The 25,522-nt window shown below is 42.9% G+C and overlaps 1 protein-coding gene and 1 pseudogene across 1 annotated transcript in view; one reads left to right on the top strand and one right to left on the bottom strand.

Moving 5' to 3' along the window:
• Positions 1 to 2,578: 2,578 nt before the first annotated feature.
• On the top strand, positions 2,579 to 3,516 carry LOC143929994 (olfactory receptor 1J21-like; annotated as a pseudogene).
• Positions 3,517 to 5,268: 1,752 nt separating this feature from the next.
• LOC143930928 (ovostatin-like) overlaps positions 5,269 to 25,522 on the bottom strand; it is a 120,168-nt gene continuing 99,914 nt past the window's right edge. The window contains exons 25-36 of the mRNA XM_077455618.1: positions 24,662 to 24,743; positions 17,641 to 17,800; positions 17,275 to 17,349; positions 16,171 to 16,333; positions 15,762 to 15,991; positions 13,510 to 13,725; positions 11,991 to 12,115; positions 11,409 to 11,499; positions 9,926 to 9,988; positions 8,162 to 8,264; positions 7,837 to 7,891; positions 5,269 to 5,406 (exon numbers count right to left, since the gene is read on the bottom strand). Coding sequence (XP_077311744.1) covers positions 7,842 to 7,891; positions 8,162 to 8,264; positions 9,926 to 9,988; positions 11,409 to 11,499; positions 11,991 to 12,115; positions 13,510 to 13,725; positions 15,762 to 15,991; positions 16,171 to 16,333; positions 17,275 to 17,349; positions 17,641 to 17,800; positions 24,662 to 24,743 — 1,358 coding nt within the window. The 3' untranslated portion in view covers positions 5,269 to 5,406; positions 7,837 to 7,841. The remainder of the gene's footprint in view (positions 5,407 to 7,836; positions 7,892 to 8,161; positions 8,265 to 9,925; positions 9,989 to 11,408; positions 11,500 to 11,990; positions 12,116 to 13,509; positions 13,726 to 15,761; positions 15,992 to 16,170; positions 16,334 to 17,274; positions 17,350 to 17,640; positions 17,801 to 24,661; positions 24,744 to 25,522) is intronic.

Here is a 25,522-nt window from a genome sequence, read left to right as displayed (position 1 = left end):
CAGAGACCCAGGAGAGCATCCACTCTCATGTGCATCGCTGGATCGCAATCAGGCTTGTGTAAGTATTGGGGAGGCTGGGGGGGGGGGGGGGGGCAGATGCTGTCTTTACAACCAATTTAAGGCTGTTTGGGGAACATAAATAAAGCTTCTGATTTCCTGGCTACCTATCATATTTTGTGAGGTCCTGAAGGTGCGGCTAGCAATCAGAAACAGTTTGCTGGCTTCACTTGTAATCAGGTGCAGTTAGCTAATCTGCCACTAGGTGTCTCTGTCCCAAATTGTGTGGTAGTAGGGAATTATATGAGTGGGTGTTAGGTCCTCTTTAAGACAAAACCTCTCTCTAATTATGTAAATGGATGGAACTAGTGCCCATATAAGTCCAGTAGCAGAGGAGCCCTAGCCAAACGGGGCATGGGAGCCAAACACTCCAGAGTTATGCGGATGTAATCAACAACTGCCTAGGGCCCTTCATGGGGCTGAAACTCTGGGCGAGGTAGTTCAACAATCAGAAGAACCAGCTGTAGTCACCCTGACTCTAGTTATGGTCTGAAATTAACTGTTAGTTGGATGTAAAAGGCCTTTTAGGCCAGACTGTGTTCCCTGGCCTGTATACAAGTACACCTGGGAGTTATGCCCTGATGGAAAATATGCGATCGGATCATGTAGTTGGAAAATCCAACTGTGTGTGGGCTCCATCTGACTTTTTCCGTTGGATTTTCCGATGCACAAAGTTTGAGAGCAGGATCTAAAACTTTCCGACAACAAAATCCGATCGCTTAAATTCTGATTGTGTGTAGACAATTCCGACAAAGTGCCACGCATGCTCAGAATAAACTAAGAGGTGAAAGCTATTGGCACATTTTGCAGGCAGATTTAACCCCTTTTCGGCCGCTAGCAGGGGGTTAAAACTGCACTGCTAAAATGGCACTAAAAATAGTGCCGCTTTACCGCTGACGCCCTAGGCGGGTCGGTGTGAAAGAGCTCTAAGGGAAAAATGGCTTAATAATTATGTGCTGGTGTTCCACGCCTGAGTGTGCAATGTGCTGGTATTCCACATCTGCGCAACTGGTGCAGAGGGTTTGCTTTTGTGTATGGCAATGTGTGTCGAAGAGTTCTGTCAGTATGTCAAAGTGATGTTACACGTCACTGCCATATTTTTAAGTTAAGGTAAAGTGCGGAAAACATATTTCAAGTGGGGACATTCCTTTCTTATGACAATAAAAAAAGACTCATGGCTTGGGAAGTTGTGGTTATGCCTTTGGCAAGGAGTTGGTCACAATATGGTGAAGGTTTCTAACTACCGGCAGTAGGTCCCTTTTCTATTCAAGAAGAAGCATGTTGAGGACTTGCACATTTAGACTCCAGCACCTGGCTAATCATTCCCCTTACACACTGGTCTGGCAACACTAGCACTTGCAATCAGGAACACTGTTCCTGGCTCTGGTGACACTGGAACTGATGTGGTTAGCAATCAGGAACACTGTTGTTGGCTGCACTTAGTCTGGCAACACTGGCAATGGTGTGGCAGCGATCGGGAAAACTGTTAGCTGCACTGGTCTGGAGACAATGTCACTGGTGTAGTTATCAGAGCCACGGTCTCTGGCTGCACTGGTCCAGTGACAATCTGACCAATGTGGCTAGAGCTCAGAGACACTGTGGCAAGCTGGGGTGCACAGTGGGCCATCTTTAATATTGATTGGACCCCAGGCAAAAAAAATTTTGGGGGCCTCTCCCATGCAATTTCACTCTCCACCTGCTCTGAGACATACAATAAATAGAAGCTGGACTTAAAATCAGTTTACTGTATCAGGTCAGGCAGCAATTGTGATTGGTTGCCAGAGGTTACAGCATATCATTACTGCTAACTGACTGGTTGCTAGAAGTTACAGCACACATTAAGGCTCACTGATTAGTTGCTAGAGGTTACAGAAAATGATTTCTGCTTGTTAATTAGTTAATAGAGATTACTGTACAGTAATACTGCTCACTGATTGCTAGAGGTTACAGCACATCATCTTCTCACTGCAGGGGAGCATGATATACATATGATATCCACCTTTTACATATCAATGCAGATGGCCACAGCTATTTGCTTAGTAATGCTGCTGCTATTTACATATGAATGCCAGTTATTTACATGTAAACACAGGGTCTGCAGGTGAGTCATCTGTACACAACAATAGGGCTAAAACTTCAAGGGACAAGGAAATTTAAACCAGGATAGTTGGCAAGTATGAGGCAGCTGCTTTGGGCCCTACAACAAAGACAGGGCCCAGGGCAGCTGCCCCTTTTGCCCTGCCTTAAAGACGGCCCTGGGTGCACTGTATAAAAGGCTGCTGCCGACCACTGTAGAAAACATTCTGTTTCCTCCCACAACCAATCAGTGTGTGAAAAGAAACAAAGGGCTGGCTGTAAAATGAAGTCTTTGTTTACATTTACATCACAGCAATCACATGGTACAGGGCCAAGCACCACAAGTGGGAAGGCAGGCTAGTAGTTTATGTATGGCAATTAGAAGTGGGTGGTAAATGAATGAAAAAAGTGAAAACAATATATATTTTTTTTCCAGGCAAGGTATATGGAGGAATGCTCAAACAATACAGAAAATATATTCTACATTTCAGCCTTTTCCATCTCTAAAACTGGACAATGTCACCTGTTCATTGCAGTTCTATTGATGTATCTGATGGCTGTCCTTGGAAACACGACCATTGCTGTATTGGTGTGTCTGGTTCCCCAGCTCCATACTCCAATGTATTTCTTCTTGAGTAATCTTGCTATTACTGATGTTATATATGTTTCCGTTACTCTTCCAAAACTGCTCTCCATACTCCTAACACATGATCATTGGATTTCTTTCTCCGGTTGTATGACTCAGGTGTACTTCTCATTGTCCGCTGGTTGTGATATATGTCTACTGACCTCCATGTCCTATGATCGATATATAGCAGTCTGTAAGCCATTACAATATCCCTTACTCATGAGTAAAGATGTATGCATTTCACTGGCTCTGGCCTCTTGGCTTATACCGCTGACTAATGCAATAATCAATGTTTTATCTACATCTCTATTATCCTACTGTCTCACACAAAATGTTGACCATTTCTTTTGTAATGTGAAAGAACTGTATGCAATAACCTCTAGTGATGCTACAAGCAGAAACATTTTTGTTAAGTCAGGATGTACTGTTGGCATCTTTTCCTTTTTTGATTATTATGACCTCCTATGTATTCATCTCCACCATACTAAAAATTCATTCCTCAGAGGGACGACTGAAAGCTTATTCCAGTTGTACCTCCCATCTCACTACAGTAATATTATTCTATGGTCCAGTCATTATATTGTACGGCAAACCAGAATCTGAAGGTTCCAAGGAACTGGACAAGCTGCTGACTTTGCTTTATACGGCTGTGGTTTCCGATGCTCAACCCATTTGTCTACACTTTAAGGAACCAAGAGGTTTTGAATGCTATACAAAATCTAAAAAGGAGGAGAAACCTGATTTTCCTGAAATAATATATTTCAAAAGCTAACTAATCTATTTGATCAGAGCCAATCTAAGTGCCATCAGCTGTTAGAGGAAGGATGGGTCTCTAAGGAGGAGAGCTTCCCCTTGAGCCTGGTGGAGGGATTGGACTCATGGAGGCTTGTGAATACCAGGGTGTTGCCAGCAAGTCCTCTTACCAAAAAAGTTGGACCCTTAAATTATAGAGTGGTCATATAAGCATGTGACAGACAGATCTATCTGCAACAGATCTATCTGCAACTCAGCACTGATCAGGAAGAACGTTTCCATTAACAAGCAATAAGCTGTACGTGTAGATTTAAAACGAGCAGCTCCATGACCATACATTAGCTCCCAATTTACATAGAGATCACCAGAGTAATAAACATAAAAACTCCCATAGTGAAGCACGTTAAGAAAAAATGCAAAAGGCTTTATTAAGAATGTACCAACAAAGTAATAACAGGCATTCAAACAATTTGACCACAATGGCCACCGCTACTAGCATGCTTGCGTCATACGCAAGGTCACCTGCTAACGAGTTTCATCAACAGACACCGCCAGATGCAATACAGCTCATTGATGGTTGATAGGAGCTTTTCTACCTGATGTTCAGTGATGAGTTGATAGATCTATATCACATGCTTGTACAACCACTCTAATTTTGAGGGTCCAACTTTTCCGGTAAGAGGACTTGCTGGAAACACTGTGGTGTTGTGTGCTTTCTTCATCATGCTGAAGCTGGCGTGAGTCTTTCAGCAGTCCTTCCAATATCCATTATATGTTTTTTCTAATATTCACTATATGTGTTTTTAATGCCATTTAGTATATTTGATTAGCGCTGCATACTAGGATTTTATCTTTGCATTTGTAATCAACAAATTATTGTCTTCTTTAGAGGTATTGTGGATGAATTGTGTTTTTTTTGTTGCAAAAACCAGGACTTGGGAAATTTCTGAACTGTTTGCTCTTGCCAGCACTGTTTACAATTATTCTCTTGTAGAACTTGTACTCTTCAAGTAAAGTTGAAAGATACTCATTGTCTAATCACTGTCTCTGCCAAGGGATCCTTATTTAGCAGATGTTGAGGGCTAAGCTACCTGCTGAAGAAGAGTTTATGTGTCAATTACCACACATCAGTTTATAGATTTTTGCAAATCTTTCATAAATTTAGGCCAAAATGTATTCTGCTACATTTCCTTTGTGGAAATAACCCAAATCGGTGTACAGGGCTGGACTGGGACAGAAATTTGGCCCTGGAATTCATCCAGACTGGCCCACTTGCATTTTGAGTGTCCCATCACCAGCCACTTACAACAGTGTCCCATCAGCAGCCCCCTTACATCAGAGTGTCCCATCACCAGCCCCCTTACATCAGAGTGTCCCATCACCAGCCCCCTTACATCAGAGTGGCCCACTGAGCCATCGGCTCACTGGGAAACTCCCGGTAGTCCCGATGGCCAGTACATGCCTGTCGGTGTATATTTATTCTGTAGTCCACAACCTATGGTATATACAGTATCTGAAAATGCACTGCTTATGAGCCTCTGAAAGACCTACACAGATAGGCTGAACATTAGTGGAATAGTGCATCCCTTACCTGTTGAGGATTGGGGGGAGACATGTACAGCCCAGGAGAACCCTCTAACCACAGCTGAGAAATAAAAACATTTTCTCCCCAAACTATAATATAGTTACTGTACAAGGTAAATACCATTGCCTTACTTTGATATTGACAGGTGCAATTAAGACAATTTACAACCTTTATTGTTCCATTTAAACATTTTTTATTGAACTTTCCAGTATTAGTTTATTTTCTACACAGGTTACTAGGGGAACCTGGAAAGCAATACAGCATTTTGATAAATGAGCAGATGACCAAATCTTCAGAACTTCTTCTCCTGCAGGCAAATAAGAGAAAAAGCAAATCAGTTATACATCCTAGATGCATTGTTATCCCAGAGTCAGACAAGACTGCCAATATGTATAATGCCAATGCTCGGCCCAAAACCCACCTCCAACCAAATATAACCCCGCACTTTTGATTCAGCAGGGAGAGGCCGTCACGCGATGCATAGCATCCAACCATACCTGATTTTGAGGGGCTGTCCCCGATTTGGAACAAAGTCCCTCTTTCCTCCTCATTTTGGTCTAATCTATAGCGTTGTAGATAAAATGCACTATTTATCTAAAAAGTTTTAGGCCTTGTTCACACCAGTTACGACTTGCTCTTTTTTGTGCTCTTGCAAATTTTTTTTTGGGGGGGGGGGCAAACAAACCTTGCCCCCTCAATAACCCCAGCCAACCCCCCACCCCACTCTTGCCTCTTCAATTGCTAGTCATCCCCACACTTATCCCATCCAGATCGTGGCTTTGGTAGCTTCCCTCTGCACCTCTTCCCGAGTCCCAACCATCACTTCTGCTTCTAGGCCAATCAGGTCTAAGCTCTTGTACACATGGTCGGAGATTTCGACAACCAAATCCGTCGGATTTTGTCTGAAACTGTTGCATACACACGGTCGGACTAAGTTGTCGAAAAATCCGATCATTCAGAACGTGATGGCGTAATTTCGTTACGATGGGACTACGTTCAGGCTAGTAGCCAATAGCTTTGATGTAGGAATTTGATCTGAGCATGCGTGGCACTTGGTCCGATCAAAATTCTCTATACATGATCGGAGTATGTCCGATCGGAGCAGTTGGTCGGAAAATATTTCCAACAAGTTGTAAAATTGGGTCCGACGGATATTCCGACGGAATCAGTCTGATGCATACCACACACAGTCGGATTATCCGAGAACAAGGTCCGATAGGACACATTCCGACGGATTCTCCGACCGTGTGTACAAGGGCTTAGAACTCCTGGGCCAATTGGGTCTCAGGACCCGCTTGCCGATTGGCCAGGAGGAGAAGCAGGAAGACATAACAAATATTAATTTGCTAATGTCACATGAGAGGGTGGGCATTGCTCCCTGAGACCCCCCTTTTTGAAGGCAATTAGAGCCTTGGGTTCTAATCATGCGCTTAAAGAAAAAAAATAGAATAAAATAACACCCCATTGAAAATCATGCATTTGGTGCAATGCATGGAGATTAAGGGCCTGGAGCATGGATTGGGGGGGTGCCCCTTATGAGCGGCTGCCACTGGTCCACACCATTGTGCAGTGACATCAGCTTTTCTACACGGGTTCTGCAAGGGCTCAAAGAGCAAATCAATGGTTCTCTATGTGCCCTGTTCACACCGCACCATGGATTTTCTGCACAGGAATCTACAATATGTATGAAAATTAGGGTAATTCCCTGGTAACCCCCAGGCCACCAGAACTAGTGTTCCCATTGGAGGATTTCCCCTCCATTATTGTTCTTGGGACAGCCCAAAAAGTGTGACTCTCTTACTTTCAATGATAGGGGTAAACAGGACAAAGAAGGCGACTCCTTAATGGGGGACACAGACAGCAATATAAACTGACAAGCGCTCTAATTCCCTCCACTTTATCTGAAGTTAAAAAAAAAAAAAAAAAGTTTTACATTTTACTTTAACCACTAGAAGACCAGCTCCCACAGATCTACTGTGGCAGGTCGGCTCCTTCGCAAATCAACATACCTGTACGCCGGTCTGTGCAGGGTGAGTGTTCTCGCAGACTGGATTCCCGCCAGCAACCTGCGATTGCGGTGAGGAGAAGCAGAAATGGGAACTGCCTATGTAAACAAGGAGAGTCCCCATTTTGCCCAGTGACATGACAGATCTACTGTTCGCAGCGATTAGGAATAGTGATCTGTCATGTTCCAGTGAGCCCATCCCACTACAGTTAGAACACGCTGAGGGAACACACACAACACCTTGCTTGCCCCCTAGTGTAAGCCCCTTCCCTGCCAGTGACATTTATACAGTAATCAGTGGCACTTTATAAAGGTCAATGGTCCCAAAAAAAAAAAAGTGTCAAAAGTGTCCAATCTGTCCACAGCAAAACCACAGATCGCTCCCATTACTAGTTAAAAAAAATAAATAAACACAAAATGCCATAAATCTACCCCATAGTTTGGAGACACAATAACTTTGCGCAAGCCAATCAATATACGCCTATTCAGATTTTTTTTTATCTATCTAAACTGATCAACACTTTTTTTTAATATATTTTTTGGATATGTATTATAGCATTAGACTCTATATGTGTGGAAAACATATACAACCTGTATGCATTATATTTTGCATTAGGAGTCTACATCAAATGAAAATGGGTGCATCGCCCCGCAACGTTAATTGGCATCTTTTTTTTATTCTGCACGTTAGAGAATATCACACATACATAGAATTATGCTAAGCAGACTTACTTTGTTTAGCCTGAAAGAGTGCATGGGTGGTGCAATTCAGCTGAGCCATTTTCATCTGTTAAAAAAAAAAAAAAAAAAAATTGACACATAAGATGTAATAAAATGTCAACACAAAATAAAAAAACCTTTACCAATAAAACAGGGCCAAATCCGTCTGAATCAGAATAGGAAAATCAAGAAAATACTTATCCAGCCAATAGGCTGTGTGCAGCCTATTGCATTGCATTTAAAAAACTGTAAACTTTTTATATTTATGGGTTTCAAACACTCCTAGATCTGGAATTGGGATAAAAATGCAGATTTAAAAACAGAATGTGTAGGTCACCTTTCTCGTAGTAGTCATAGACCCGAACTATTTTCAGCTGGAAGTTCTCCACTCTGGGTCTCATTTCTTGTGTTACATTAAAGGAGACGCCTTCACTGGTCATCTGCAAAAGGGAAGCAAAAATAATCAGTTTAACATCAAAAAAGAAAGTGGCTGTCCTTCACCAATTTGTTAGATTGATTACAGGGGATTATGCAGAAGGGCTCTCCTCTAGTTAGGCTGCTAGGCTAAATTTTCTAGCTAGGGTGCTTGATTTCTCACGTGCTTCTGGATGAAGTTTAGAATGTAGGACAGGAAGAGTCAAATGGCCAGCATAAATATTATGTTTCAGCCAATCCCAGAGGATGGCATCTAGAAGGTGGCTGGGGAGGTGATAAAGGTTTGGGAGGCCTTGCTAGAGTATTCTACTCTCCAGAGAGAAGTCCAGTTCTCCTGGGGCTGCTGCTCCTGGGAGATAACCACTAAGACAATTGAAGTCTGGGCCTCGGGAGCTGGACTGAGGGCCTCCAGTAGATTGCTAATGGATTTTTGCTGGAGGGCACTGTTTGGAAGTCCACGTCTGGAGAAGGATCTATTATCTCCATCAGTGAAGATGTACCTATGGATACTGGGTGACAACCAGCTCCTGGGACATCATGAGTAAGACCTGATTTGGGAGTGTAGCGTGTGCCTGCTTCTATAAGGCTATTCTGTCAAGAAGTTTGTCCTCCCATTGATTGACATCATCATTTTGGAGTATCTTGTGACTCTTAACTGCTCTCCTGTTAAAGTTCTTCAGCAATAGTAAAAAAAAAAAAAAAAAAAAAAAAAAAAACACCCCCATCTCCCAGGTAGAAAATTCCAAAGAGAGGTTAAGCCTGGCAATGTTAATGCTGCATGTTATGACAGTTTAGCCCTCCCAATCATTGATAGCTGATGGTCTCATTCCAGCATCCTGGTTTTGGCTGCAAGTCATTCTCCCTGTTTGTCCACCTGCAAGGTGAAGGTGATTAATGTGGCCAGTCTCTGGGTGGAGACCAAACCAGATTTAAGCCAGCAAAGCCTGCAGTCTCAGGCTTTTTAAAGAGCTTGAGCATGTAATACACACGCTGGGTTTGTCTGCCCTTTTCCTGTTCTGCTGTCAGGATTCACTTGTCGAGCTCGGATTGTATCTGAAATCTGAGTGCCTTTTGACTATAGATTTGACCCTGACTATTCTGAACCTTGCCTGCCTTGTACCTGGACAGTCATTGAACCATTCTGCCTGTCTGCCAACCACAAGTACCTGTTTGCTGTGCTCACTATCCATCTTTCATGGCGTGGTAGCCAGGCACTATAGCATTGTGTACAAGTCCTGGGGGCAGCCGAGTAAAGGTAGGCCAGCTTGTCTTATGGGAAAGGGGGCTGCTATAGTTGAACACAGAGGGCAGCTATAGTGCCCGACCACCAGCTTAGGGATAAGCATGATGCTGGAGATGGACCCATCATATATGGACTACCTCCTGAAGTCTCGTGTCTATTCATGGGAATTGATGCATGAGAACTGTTACTTATTTTTGTCCCTAAATTGGACAAATATTTATGGAAACTAGCTTGATGTTCCTTTCTGTCCTTGTGGAAATGATGGTCTACAGCGACAATGCTCTTTAATGAATATACTTTAGTGTGTGTGGGACTGTGCAAGTCTGGCAGCCTCTGTACTAGCAACGGAGACCTGGGAATATTCTCAGCAATTCCTCTGTGGGTGAGCGTAACATTCAGATTTCACTTCAGGGGACGACTTACATCATTTAAATACACAATAAGATGGTTTTTCATCTGTTCAACTTTGGGAAACATAGATTGCAGCTGCAAATTAAAAATAAAACAAGTATAAGAAAACCAGGTGAGACACAGACATATGGTACTGAGTATATCAGATGAAACCCCTAAAGTTCACTACATACAACTATGGTATACAACTTCATTGTTTAAGAGCCTGCCCGATAGGGATGCTTACCTCAACAAGCTAATCAGTCGAAAAAAAAAAAAAAATCCAGACAATTATGCCACATTTTGTGGGCACCTGACTATATTGGCTTAAGTTTACCTTCTCACATTTTAAAACCATAGCCATTAACTTGGGGTCCCCACTCCTTCACTCTGTGGCTATAATGGCCACCAATCTTCGAAGGAGGCTTTCCAAGAGATTTGAGTGTTTCTAGGGGAAATTGTGCTTATTCAGGCAAACACTGATGTTGGCACATGGTCTGCATTCCAATTTATCCCAAAGGTGTTTAGTAGTGTTGCGCTCAGGGCTTTGTGCAGGACACTCTAGTTACAAAGATAAAAACGGGGAAGACACAAACACCTAGTGCATTACCCAAAAAGTGTTTTATTCAAAAACAATATAACCAACCGGAATGCATATGCTCAAAAGTGCAGTGTCAAACATGTATGCTGGAAGATACCACGTGGAGCAAGGTTCAAATGCTCCATTAACCTCCCATATACTAGCAAGCTGATGCATTTCAGCTCTGAGGAAGGGGGGGTGTGCCCCCAAAATCAGTTTTCTAGTATATGGGAGGTTGTTGGAGAGTTTGAATCTTGCACCACGTGGCATCTTCTGGCTTACATGTTTAACATTGCACTTTGAGTATACATTCTATTGGGTAATGCATATACATTTATTGGGAAATGCACTAGATGTTTGTGCCTTCCCAGTTTGGCATCTTTGTAGTTTCACATTGGATTCCCCCATCTGAAGTGGGCTGCATTTGCCAAGCATTGGGCCGTGTATGGACATGTCGCCTGTATAGCCATTTTTCTGTGGAGGACCTCTGAGCACTGGGAGTGATTGTTTTTCTTTTATGAGGATACTCAAGTTGCGCAACACCAAAACTGGTCAACCGTGTGTTTATGGAGCTGGCTTTGTACAAAGTGGCACAGTCATGCATGAACAGAAAAGGGTCTCTCAGATTTGGTGCAACATTTTGAGAAACAGAACTGGTTTTTAAGCTGTAACAGTCACAATGCCCTTCACTCCAACATGAGTGTCTTACATTTGGCTGCACAATATGCTTATTGACAAGTTTTTCCCTACTAGGGTTCTCCTTCAAGTCACTCCTGTGCATCTACCACAATCTGTGTTGGAATTTGAGCACTTCAACCATCTTATGCTGCACCCCGTAGCTTGCGCCCCCACCCCCCCCCCCCCATTGTTCCCACAACAAATCCCTTAGGACGCGTTGCCAGTTATAATTCTGCCACATGGCTTTAGGAACGATACCTTAGAAAGAGAACTGTATTCCATTACATATCCCGATAAGAGAGGGATGTCTATCACAGCCATGTTGGACTTGTTCTGAATACCATGATAGCTGAGAAAAGAAAAAAAGTAAAGCAATAAGCGCAAGTGACAAAAAAACCTCTACAAGGACTTATTGCGGTACATGTTTCTTATATACAAGCTGAAGCCTAAAAGTTATACCAGACCATGACTTACTCCCAGATCAATGGGAAGATAGATATTTGAATGAGTGATGTGATGTTTAAAATGTGAATTGTGATCTACCGGTACTTCGGTTTCCGTTAATTGTTCCACTAGTTTAATCCATATTAGTATAGGAGAGTTATACAGCAGAGAATTTATTTTAAATTTTAATGTAGGATTAGAGCCCCCTTGCTGGTTGGTCTAAGTGCTGGAGAATTTGTTTTAATAATTTATGCCCCACTGTGAAGGATTACGGGGAGATCTACAACTAGCATGTGACATTTTTTTACCTCTGCAGTTTACGACATCCTTCAGTCATTGAAGGTCTTCCATTAAAACAAAAGCAGCTCAAGAACTAAAGACAATTCTTTACCCTACCTGGCATTCACTTGACAGTCAACCAAATACGCCACTCCATTCTGACAATTGCCTGGGAATGTGGTCACTGACAGTGAAAAGGCAGAATTTTCCTGTCTCACCGGAACGTTGAACTCAACTCCAGTCTGTAGGGAATAGACACAAACAGCAAATGTTAGCTTCTCCGATAATTGCTCCCTTGAACGCATATAACAAATACAAAAAGGTAGCCTGGGATTCATTTACTATGGAACGAAGGAAAGGAGGAACATAAAGCAGACTGGGTAAGCATCCGTAGGATCACCGCTACTTCCGACCAGCCCAATTGAATAAACAAGTAGCGGCCTGATGTGGTTTGGTGGAGACATTTAGGCCGAGTCCACTCCTCATCTTTTATTCACCTGGGCTGGTTGGAAGTAGCAGTGATACTTTCCTCTTTACATTTACTAATTGTCTGGATTGGTATCAGAATAAGCCTGCACCCCATGCTCTAACACAGGGATATGCTTTTCACCTTTGCTTTGAGCGCCACCAAAAGAAATATAAACAGGTTGTAGATGTAAAGTTCTGTTGTGGGAGACAAATGTGCTGAGTTTATGGAGAAAGTCCAAGATTTAATGTTCGATCTGTATTTCGTCCCTTCTCTGATAATAAGCAACAGCTACTGACTAAAAGAAAATGTGATTGTGGAGCCAAACTCTTGACTGGATGAGCAACGTGGCATTAGTCTCAGGTTTAGGATCTGGATGTGCCTTTTGAATGCCCCAAAGACATACCAGTATGTCTATTTGTAAGGGAGTACAGGAGCACATCAGCCAAGAGATACAATTCTAAATGGCGAGTTGTGTGGAAATTTGTGATCACTCCCACCTGAAGTATTTGCCAGATAGCCCTCAATTTTAATGAGCAAAAAGAATTATGGTTGGCTGCACGTCCTGTAAAATCATCTTAAATTTCAGCAAGTCAAAAAAAATACAAATAAAAAAAAAGATACAAAAAACAAATATCACCAGCTAACATGATTTGCGCTCCCTTAGTTCAAAGTCGGCTATGACTAAACACTATGACTAAGCGATAAGGGAGCATGAAACAGCTGCCGATGCAGTTCCCCTCCATTTGTATTTTTGGATATGTTTTATGGACTTGCTGAAATGTATCCAACGTATCCATTTTCCACTCCAACCACCAAACCGAAGTGGGAGGGTGAAGAGAGGCTTAAAAAAAAAAAAATAAAAAAAAAAAAATTTGTCTTTAATGTACCTTCTAGAGAGAATAGACATCCTAAAAATAGAACCTCAAATTTTATTACAAAAGTTAAAGGGTATCCAACACATATATAATGCAATCAATCAACTCATTGATGATATCATGCCACACATTGAAGTGAAACATGGATAGTATGAAATTGATTTACTAAAAGTGGAGTACAAAATATAGTGCAGCCGTGAATAGGAAACAATCAGTTTCCAGTTTTGTCAAAGTTTAATTCATTCACCAGGTGATCAGGCAATTCTAAAAATGAGCAGCAATAGAATGTTACCTGCAGCAGCACACAGCCATGGCCAGACACCACCATGCTGTAGTTCCCAGGAACCTGATGAAGAACCTCAGACTGGAGGAGAATTCTGCTGGATTGGTCAACATTGAATTGTCTGATGACTTTATCTCCAGATTTCAGCTGAACAGTGTTTGTGGCATTTTTCTGGTACACCAGGGCTCCATAACTACACTGGGCGTCCAGTACTGCCATGGTGTCCTGAGGGGGAAAAAAAAAAAAAAGAAGCAATTCAGTATAGTTCTGATGTGTAGAAAAAAATCAACATTTGTGAAAAAATAAAAGGAAGCAGGCAAAGACAAAAAGGTTGGTACACAAGCCTTATATTACTTTTATTACTTATATTACTTATACTTATACTACTTTTTGTACTGCAAAACTTGACTGTATTTTCTATAACAGGTTGCATTACTTATATTTTTCAACACTAAACCTCATTTGCCATGTAGTTGCCCAACCCATTAATTTATTGAGGTCTTCCTGTAAGGTTTCCACATCCTGAATTTATTGCTCTGCTTAGCTTTTTATCAGCAAACACTGAGAGACATTTATCCCATCCTCTATATAATGTATGAATAAATGGAATAGGATTGGTTCCAGGACAGATCCATGTGGGGAGCCACATACCAACCCAGCCCATTCTGGGTGCTCGCCATTGATCACCACCCTTTGGACAGGGCCTTGTAACGAGCTTCCCATCCGGGAACATAACCTATGGTCCATGCCGACAGACCTCAGTTTGTAAAGTAAACGTTTATGGAAAACTGTATTAAATGCCTTTGCAAAATCCAGGTATACCACATTCACAGGCCTTCCTTTATCTAGATGGTGGCTCATTGCCACATAGAAAGTTAATAGATTGGTCTGACTAGAACAATCCTTCATGAATCCATGCGGATTAATACAAATGATATGATTTTCATCAGCAAATTCTTGAATATAGTCCCTTATTCCCTCTAATAATTTACAATCTATTGATGTTAGATGTGAGTTTTATTATGGACTAAAATTTACATGGACTCATTTTGGGGCCGGCTATTATTCCGTTTGGTTGTATCTGATTATTGGTGTTGCCTCCAATAGAGCAATAATTCTAGCACCAGAGCTCCTGTGTACCTCAAAACTGAGGACCTGTAGGGACCTTTAAGGCTTCGCCTATGCAAAATACAGGGTACAGAAGTTGGTCACAATTATATGGGTGCATACAATTTTAAGGTTTGACATGTTAGGTATCCATTTACTTAGCGCAGATTCAGCTTTTACACTTTACCAAAAAAATGGTAATTTAATGTGCCCTAAAGTTTGTGTATTTTTTCTTTGAACTGTAATCATACTGTACAGACATACGTAACTAGTGGAGATTACATTGAGTACACAGTGTGAAATGTAGACATGGGGTATAGCAAGCATCAGAAATACAGCCAAATGAGGTTCCGTTAAAGACATACAAGAAGGATCATAAAATGTGCATTTTTACCAAACTTTTGCATTTTGCTTCCACTACAGATGGAGGTTTTAATTACATAATTTGGCAAACAAATGGAAACCATGAAGTGTTGTCAGTTTTGTGGCAAATTGTCCATCTCATATGTGCTTTTGTTTTTAGTAATAAAGGACCTACTTGCGGTGTTTAGTATACACATAGAAGGTCTCCAGCTGCACGCAGGTGTTGCTGTACCTTTGCATCAAAACTACATAGGGACTACCAGGTCGATTTAAATCCCGTATGACCAGATGGGATTGTGACTGTAAATTGCTGTCAACTGGTAAAAAAGCCATAACATTTATTGGCTGCCATTGTCTACAAATGGCTGAAAACTAACACACGCAATATTAAAATGGCCAATCGAGAAGCGAATGGATGCAATTTGTTTAGCAACCAATTGCAGCAATCCATTATATATAGCAGACAGTATTTCATTCTGATGCTGGAATTTGCCCGTTTAGCTTGGATTTCAAGAGGACTTCCATAAAGCAGAGATGAGCATGGCTTTTATTTGATAACAAAGCATTGGTACTCTGTCTTGTGTATTGGAGCAGAATGACATGTGAAATTCACATGTTTGCAAATGTATTGCAAACTGAACTTCAACATTCTAAGCAGTTCTCTGTTCCCTTCTGTAAGCATACTGGCCATGAAGATTTGCCAACACTTTAAAGCTCCATAAAACAGTCCGGTCCGTAGCTCAATGGATTGTGAACAATTCTGGAGCATTCCCAAAAATCAGAAAACTTACCGATGTGGTGCTGTAAGAGCCATGTATATTCTGCTGTCGAACAAGAAAGTTGCTAATCTTTGCCATTTCGTTCAGGTCTTCTGCAGAAACTGTAGAGCTAGTCTCCCCATAAGCCATACCCTTAAGGACAATGGCTGTTAGCTCCAACTCTGCTGAGGGGACACGAGGAGAGAACAGGTAGGAAGTCTGCTGCTCTGGTCGCTTGTTACGTCGCCAGTGAAGAGTGTCACCTAGAAGGGCAGAGCAGAAAAAAAATAGTAATGTACCAAAAATAAAAAAATAGGCTAATTTACCCAAGATGCACAAGTCATTCCTCCCCACCTTCTTGGGTTGATCACCTTCATTTTCGAACACATGTACAGTGTGTGTGTGTGTGTGTGTTTGACAAATGATTTGTTGGCTTTCGTACCTTCATTGATGGCCAAAGTTTTCAACTTTGCACGCATAGCATTGGCTTGCGCCAAATTCCCAGACACCCGGAAGGCATAGTAGAGCATAGCGTAGTTATACACTGATTGATCCTTTCGAGAAGCGGCATCCAGGTAGGAGAGAGCTGGACGTAACAGTGCTGGCTGGAAAGAGTTCAGGATTGGGTGTTCATTAATTGTACAAAACACACACAGTAATACCTTGGATTACGAGCATAATTCATTCCAGAAGAATGCTTGTAATCCAAAGCACTCATATCAAAGCAAGTTTCCCCATAGAAAATTATGGAAACACAGATTATCTGTTCCACACCCACTACTTGTCTACACAGTACCACATGTGGCCAGAGGTGCGGGGGCGCTGGAGACACTCGGGAATAGTGTTTCCAATCGTCATCGGCACCCATGCACCTTTGGCCAAATGCGGTACTACACCCCCAGCGGTTTGAATTCTGCTCGTCTTGAGACAGCACTCGCAAAAGAGAGTCAGGATTTTATTTTAAAAATAGCTTGTATTGCATTACTCGCAATCTGATGTTCCACTGTATATTGCATTTGCTCTATTTTAATGACCAAAGTTATTATATCGTTTTAGCTGCAACATCTATTGCCATGATCATGGCAGGTACAAGAACTAAGGCAAACCACAGTAGCCAATGAGAGTACATCCTTCATTTATCCAATTAGTAGCCATGAAAGCTCATGATCATTGCCTTATTCCCCTTATTAAACTGGCCATGCACTTTGGTTTTGTATTGCACAGGATGCTACATATTTTTTCCTTTACAACCCAATGTATAAGCAAGGCATTTCAATAAAATAAATACATTTTTCATTTTTTTGCATTGCTTAAGAACAGTCAACACAATTATGTCCTTTTATTACATGTTATATTCCCATATTTTCCCAACCTACATTCATACAGCACCAAAGTCAAAATGTTTAATAGCAATTAAAAAAAAAAAAAAGGAAATTTACAAGTTTGATTTTGTACAGTAAAAGGCAATACTGAGCTTGTGGAAGAAGCATATATTGGTCATCATTAAAACGATTAAGTACAGCTGATTTGGGGCAGAAATACTTACAGCGGATGCATAAGTGGTCTGGGCCATGAAAATTACCACAGCACAAGTAAACCCAACGTCATCATCAGCACCTCCCTGGGAAAAAAAAAAAAATTAATTTTTTATATATATAAGCCATTAAATCCTACATGTGAATTGGATTTTTGAAACCACTTTGGACTACATTGATGGAACCCATGCCACACAGCAATTTTCCAAACAACCGGCTTCTGTCAGACCGGTTGCCATACACACGGGCCGATTGGACGTTTATTGAACGACTGATGGTCTCCAAACATACAGCCCATGTGTACTAGGCTTAAGTATTCAGCACTAGATTTCCCATTTGCCTCTGGCTGAAAAAGATAAAATTCACAGCGCTATTACCTTCAGTCCACCGTTAAATAACGTCCCCACTGGCTTAAACCCTCCAGTATTCAAGTCCTGCAAACGTTCCAAAAAGATAGTGCCTTGCTTGAAGATGTTCTCATCAACAAGAGTGTATGGTCTTATATCCCACAAGGTTTTCAAAGCCAACACAGTCAACCTACAAATCAAAGAAAGTCATATTCTGGCCATTATCACTTCCTTTTAATGACAGCACCAGCCCCCCCCCCACGCCATTTTTTTATTTTCTTCCCCATTTTACTGCATCTCCCCCTCCCTAAATTTTTTCTCCCACCATCCCTTTTTAAAAAGTGTTTTTTTTTTTTTAAACTACCCTTAAGAAAATAAAAGGTCATTGAGGTCTTCATGCTTCATGGATCAAAAAAGGTGCCCTGTGTCCTTCAGGTTTAGGACAACCTATAGGATCCTTCTACTGCAGTGGTAGGCAGATAGGAGGAGAGGCTGCTTTAGAGACATGGTCACTTTGCCTAAAACAGCCAGAGTGACAGTGTCTTTAAATATTAAATCGGCAATAAATGTAACTTTAAGCAAGGTGCGTTTTTATTTCAAACATGGTTTAGTCCGTCTTTTCTCCTTAATTTAGGGCCCAGTTGAACTTGAAAACAAAAAATATAATATATATATACTAGCAGCCCGGAACCACATTGGTAGTTTGTGAGCTCCAGGCATCCAGTACTTGATGCAGCATCAGATGCAACCAATGAGAACATTACCCATGTTCATTTAAATCAGTTTATTATATTTTACTCCCATTTTGTGAATGCCATAAGTGGACCCTGGTTTCGATCATGGCTTAGAGTGATATTAGACCCTCCATCCTGTACCAATCAGTCTCCATGTGTATAGTTGCTGTACAGAGGGTAGGTTATAGAAGGGTTTCAGCCTCCGTGCACATGTAAGGAGGCATCAAGTAGGAAACAGGGTTTTTCGTCTACTACTTTTGTTTGGCATCTAAGATCTCCCTCTCACATTAAGAAATGAGCGATTCTGTATGGAGCACAGACCACAAATCAGTCACATGACCCCTAATGTACTTGGTGCTTATATGGGTTTCCCTAGTCCAGTGCACCAATTTGTCCTCTGCACAGGCCTTCCACCATCTCAGGGAAGCCAGTGCCTATTATTGTAATGAAAAGCCACGAGATTTGAGCAGCCATTTTGTTAGGGCTGCAAGTATAAATGCCATGTGAGTAGAGTCCTGCATGGGAGTGATAAGGGGCAATTGCATGTGCAACCTGCAGTCCCTGAATGTGCTCCCTTTGCGAGGAGAGGGTTATTGCCCTGCTGCATACATTAAGTGGGCATGCTTAGGACCATTAGTGGAAGGAGCTGAGGTCAAGGTTCCCTGTCAGAATAAGTACCTGAAGTGAGAAGGCTTGTGAGTGTGGGCACTTCTAGCGACACTGTTCAGCCGCAGGCTTCCACTTCATGGAAGAGCTAGTGTTCACTACTCCAAACTTGAGTAGCACAGCACCCTTTCTTGTTTTTAATTTAGGAAGTATGCTGTAGCAGCTTGGGAATAGCTTATTTTCTGTTGAACTGTTCTAGCTGCCATGATTTTGAACGTCAAGTAAAGACACTTCTTGCATTATACCACCTTGTTTGTTTCGCGCAAGATTATGAAAGTGGGCCCCATTAGGCCAACTATAGTGTGTGAATATGAGAGAGAGCGCTGGTAGGAGAGCTTGAACTAATTCCATGTATTGCAACCTAATTAGAAGTGTTTAAATGCAACTAATAGTAGTTGTTTCATCCCCATATAAGGCCCTCTACACAAACCTTGGCAATGACTACCTCAGATCGCCAGAGGGTGCTTCCATGCATTTATATGTCAGACTTTATTCCTTCTAGTTTTTACTTAAAGAAAGCTCAAATAATGTGGCAGATGATTGTCAGGTCACCTTGAGACGAGGTGACAGATGCACACCGTAGGGATCAGGAGTGCACCGCAAGGTTGTGGACCCTACGGCGGACTGCTGCGGACGGGAGACAGATCCCACTGGGGTTAGAGCGTAAGATTCCCTGGGGCGTGGAGTCTAAGAGCCAGCAGGTGTTCACCAGCACCTCTAGTGGTGAGGATGGACTTGGCTGCAACTGGCTCCCGGTCACGACCCCCAGGGTCCCCCAGCTCACACCCACAGTAGGCAACAGGAGGATAGGGATAGTGAGGGACAAAGCCAAGGTTGGGGGCCACAAGCAGACAGGAATAGTCAGGAACACGCCAAAAGGTCAGGATCACAGGCAAACAGGGATAGTCAAGGACACGCCAAAGTCGGTAACGGAACAACAGAAGAGCACATGGTAGATAACAGGAAGCTAACACACAAAGGAATACACAATGGTTGATCAGCACTGTTGGCTTGCAGTGCACAGGTTAATATAAGGTTCCCTGATAGTGCCTGGGGTGGAGCCATGCTTAGAGGAGAGGTTATAAAAACCAACAAATGGAAGTGGCTGGCCTCTTAGTCTGAACACATGAGGGGAGGTAAGCATACAGGAAGATCACTGCATAACCATGACAGTACCCTCCCTCTTACGAGGCCTCCCCCTCCCCCACTTGGGTCCAGGCTTAAAGGGAAACTCCAGATGGAACCTCCTCAACAGACGAGGAGCAAAGACCTCAGATGCAATGATCCAAGACCTCTCCTCAGGGCCCAACCCTTTCCAATGTACGAGGTACTGAAGAATGTCTTTTACGGAGCCGGGAATCCAAAACTTGACTAACCTCGTATTTTAGATTATCCTCAGAGACTGGAACCAAGGTAGGGAGAGGACAAGAGGACTTGAGGACTAAAGGCTTTTTAGGAGTGGGCAAGGGCATGAGAAGATCAGGAGTCTGAGCAAGGTCCCCCAAACCCTTAAAGAGGAGCTGGACATCCAGCACAGGACCACCAGACTGGGGAGAGGTCAGTGGATCCCTGAGGTCAGGTTGGTTAGAAGGTGACATGTCACAAGAGTCAAGCTGGATAGCTGAAACAGAATGCAGAGAGCCCTGAGAAAAAGATTGAAAACCCCACCTGGCTGAATGAGGTATTCTATCCAAAGGATGGATTGAGCCTCTTAAACGGGTTTGAACGGACATAGTAGCAGTAGAGTGAGGCCAGGTCACAGAAGGTCCTGAACAAGAAGCAGGAAGCTCATTGGGCATGGGCTGGACTGGCATAACTGGTGCAGAGGCCGACTGAATAGTATTGTCAGGTATAGCGACCATCTCAATCGCATAACAGGGAATAGCGACTGTGGAACTTGCAGACAAGTTAGCCTGGCTGTGCGTCCAAGGGAGATTAGGGACAGGCAAAGGTAAATGGTTATGCAAACTGGAGTGAATGATCAACTCAGGCTCATAGGTGGGCCCCTCAGCCAGAGTACCACATGACCTAGAGAGTGCATCTGGCTATTGCAGGACGCAGCCCAGAGATCACTATATACAGCAGGAAGAGCAGAAGATACTGGGATGGTGGTAACAGGAAGTTTCTCTTTTGGGGTACCCTTGAGTAGGCAGGAAGAGGAACAGGAGGAACCCCAAGCCAGGATCTGTCCAGCAGACCAGTCAACATGTGGAGAATGGAGCCGTAACCAAGGAAGACCTAATATGATAGGAGATGAAGCCTTAGGTAAGACAAGGAAGGATATCCACTCCTGGTGGAGTGTCCCTACTGACATCTTAACAGGAAGAGTCTGGAAGCGGATAGGGCCCCCTGGGAGAACAGTGCCATCAATCGCCAAGACCACCAATGGCGTCGTAAGGGGCAAAAGCGTAAGTCTCATGGAGGATGCAGTTTCCCAATCCATGAAATTAGCAGCAGCTCCGGAATCCAGATGTGCCAAGACCGAACGAGAGGAAGGACCGACATGAAGCAACACAGAAAGGAAAAGACGAGAAGGTGAAAGTGATATTTCAGGGTCTAATACTCCACCTTCCAGATGTATTAGCCCTGAGCGTTTTTCCGGACGAAGAGAACAAGTGTCACGGAAATGACCTTTGGCCTTACAATAGAGGCATAGGCCCAGAGTTCTGTGCCTAGCACGTTCTTCGGGAGATAACTTAGTCCAGCCCAACTGCATAGATTCCTCGGTAGGCAGGGGGTGCTCCTCGGATCGAAGAGAAGGGACCGGGGACTCAGGCTGCCTAAAGAACGGGGAGTGCCGGCGTATTTTTTCTAGGGCCCTCTCCTGAAAGCGAATATCGATCTGGTTACACAAGGTGATGGCACTGTCCAGATCAGCAAGAAGGGATCTTCCTGCTAATTCATCCTTCACTCTATCAGAGAGGCCATGTAAAAAGGTTGCAACTAGGGCCTCATTATTCCAGCTGTGAGGATATGGAACTGAAGAGCATACTGTCCCACAGACGTGGACTCCTGACAGAGACGTAAAAGAGCGCTAGCCACTGAGGAGACACGACCCGGTTCCTCAAAGATATTCTGAAAAAGTTTCAAGAAATCAGACAGGCTAGAAACCACTGGATCATTCAGTTCCCACGGAGGGGAAGCCCAAGCTAGCGCCTCGCCAGACAGGAGGGATATAATATATGCAACTTTCGCCCGATCGGACAGGAAGTTTTGGGGCTGAAGTTCAAAATGAATTGTGCACTGGCTAAGGAACCCCCTGCAAGCCTTGGAGTCCCCAGAGAAACGGACCGGAGCTGGTAGTTGTAACGAATGTGTGGCTGCGACTGATGCGATAGGTGCAGCAGCAGATAGCGGTTGAGGTTGTTGAACTGGGGGTCCTAATGAGACCTGAACCTGTTCAAAACGGGATGCCAAATCCTGAAGGAATCGCATCATCTGGGTCTGATGCGATTCTTGGGTCTCAAGTCTGCGAACTAAGCCCTGCAATGGATCGACTGCAGGAAGCGGCACGTCAGCCGGGTCCATGGCTGATCAAACTGTCAGGTCACCTTGAGACGAGGTGACAGATGCACACCGTAGGGATCAGGAGTGCACCACAAGGTTGTGGACCCTACGGCGGACTGCTGCGGACGGGAGACAGATCCCACTGGGGTTAGAGCGTAAGATTCCCTGGGGCGCGGAGTCTAAGAGCCAGCAGGTGTTCACCAGTGCCTCTAGTGGTGAGGATGGACTTGGCTGCAACTGGCTCCAGGTCACGACCCCCAGCTCACACCCACAGTAGGCAACAGGAGGATAGGGATAGTGAGGGACAAAGCCAAGGTCGAGGTCACAAGCAGACAGGAATAGTCAGGGACACACCAAAAGGTCAGGATCACAGGCAAACAGGGATAGTCAAGGACACGCCAAAGTCAGTAATGGAACAACAGAAGAAGAGCACACGGTAGGTAACAGGAAGCTAAACACACAAAGGAATACACAATGGTTGATCAGCACTGTTGGCTTGCAGTGCACAGGTTAGTATAGGGCTCCCTGATAGGGCCTGGGGTGGAGCCATGCTTAGAGGAGAGGTTCTAAAAACCACCAGGTGGAAGTGGCTGGCCTCTTAGTCTGAACACATGAGTGGAGGTAAGCAAACAGGAAGATCACTGAATAACCATGACAATGATGAAGTCAATCTCCACCAAAAACATGGTTTCAAGGGTTGAATATAAGTAGGAAAAAAAGGTAGAGTCAGTCAGGTTTTTATTGCCAACATTCCACATCCAAATTCAAATGAAAGAAATAGCCAGCATTCCTTAAAACACTATGGAGTCTATGAAAAAAATACAATAAATTGCTGGACAAATGACATAGGAATTGGTTACCTCTAGGCATACCTGCTTTTAATTGATGTATTGCTGCATATGTCCCAAGATGAGAGCTTTATTAGATTAGCATTGGCATCACACTACACAGAAGGACCTTGACTAGGCAGTGTGGCCGCCACATAAAATTTCCAAATGTATGAAACCAACTCCTCTGCTTTTAATACATATGGGATCCATTTTTTAGATTTGAAAAAGTCAGAAGCAGCTGCCCAACCTTTATGAATTCTAATCATACTTTGCTTAAAGCATCTTCAGCTGGTCTTTTTCCTGGTTTCAATTTTGGCCCATTTTGATTGGCCGGGCTGGAATGACCTCAATCCTGCACATGTGTGGTCGTTCATTCATCTCAGATAACACCAAGTTGCACATTCAGTTTCAATGCACAGTTCAAACAGGCAGATAAGAAATGTAGAGAAAAGACACAGGGGTTGATTAAAATGGAGTGCAAAACCTGGCGCAGCTACATAGAAACCAATGAGCTTCCAGGATTTATTGTCAAGTTAGATTGGCTACCAACCACAGCTGTACCAGTTTTTTGCACTCTAGTTTTGGCAAGTCAACCCCATGGCACGTGTCTCTTCTGCATTAAACCACCTTCTTTAAACTCCACTTTAATATGTTTATTTCCTAGGATAGTCAATCCTACCGCAATTCACAATCAGAAAAATACGGGCTTTACTTTTTTCATGTCACCTGGTAATTATACCAGTACCACTTCCTGCTGGGGGTGACAACACACTTGTTCTACGGTGACAATGGAAACAGGGCAGGAGTATAGAAACCTCCCCCTTCCATAACAGAGGAACACGAGGCCCTCAGCCAGTTACCGAGAACAGTAAGCAGGTGTACTTAGAGATATAAAAAAATGCTTTACCAAGTCATGTTCCTAGTTTGGGTTCACAAATAAAAAAAAGGAGCAAGCATTTCATCTACCTTTAAGAGTGCTGCAGATGTAAAGCTATATTTTCATTTTTGCAAATTTAGGCCAACATCTGCAACTGGTCACCATTCCTAATAGCTGCCCCAACCCACATGCCATTGATTATTATCACCAAGTCTAAGTGTGTCCGTAAAGTGGTACAAGGACATCCATTGTAGAGGAATATGGAAACTAGACATTGGCAAACCAAGAATAAATGGAATTGGTCAGCCACAGGTCACTTCTGCTTGTGCTACTGAATTCACAAAAAAAAAAAAAAAAAAAAAATTCCTACAGCTGAAAGTACAAAAAACTAAATTCTTGGCTTGTAACAATGCCAGCACAAATTTTTAATAGCTTACCATCCACTTGGCTCAGACCTCCCTGGACCAAAGGCGCTGAAGCTTCCATCATAATTTCTGTAACGTACTAGTTTTACATATCCTAGGAATAACCGTTATGAGGTTAGAATTTAGGCCAACTGCCAAAAAAAAAAAACCACACACACACACACACTCTTGAAGTACAATTATCCCATCCAAAGTAGGTCATGGTAGTGGGAAGGTGCCAAATTTACATTCCAAATTAAACTTAAAGTGGCTTACCACATTGATATGGATCCATACACATTAAATATAAGTGCATACACTGAAGGGTGTACATGGATTAAATACTGTGACTAAGCTGTTGCTTACACCCAATGAGGCAGTTTCCCCAAATATACAGCATCTGCTCCAAGTTGGCAATCATGGTAAGGCAGTGTTGCTTAAAGTAGATAAAGCCCAACTCAACCCAAAGCGGTCATCCCTTCCTACTCAAAATAATTTTGCTTTGTTATTCCCCCCCCCCCCATTAAAAACATGAGTTCCCCCATTGATTAATGGTTTCCATTGCTAGTCTGAAGAAATGTAATGAACTACTGTATGAATCCAAGAGTCAGGTTTAGCAGGTGGAGCCATGTAGAGCATTACTTTATGCCCCAATGGTCAGCTCTGAAAGGCAGAAATGAATGGACCCCCCCTGAAATAGAGCCAAATCAAATCTGCAGATGATAAATTTGGCTCCCAAATGATATGGAAACCATGACTTTTATGAAATGATTGGGGTTGATAGCCCCTTCTTTGGCTAACTTGTCCTGCAATTTTTTTTTTTTTTTTTTACCAGAACAATTGAATACCCTTGAATACAGAACACTTGTAAGAAAATAAAAATAAATGATAGGA

This window comes from Lithobates pipiens, unplaced genomic scaffold (genome assembly GCF_037356315.1).
Source record: "Lithobates pipiens isolate NorthernLeopardFrog02 unplaced genomic scaffold, aLitPip1_a1.2 Scaffold_25, whole genome shotgun sequence".
In the NCBI taxonomy this organism is placed as follows: Eukaryota; Metazoa; Chordata; class Amphibia; order Anura; family Ranidae; genus Lithobates; species Lithobates pipiens.
Note: the sequence above shows the minus strand (reverse complement) of the source record. Positions and strands in the feature narration are given on the sequence as shown.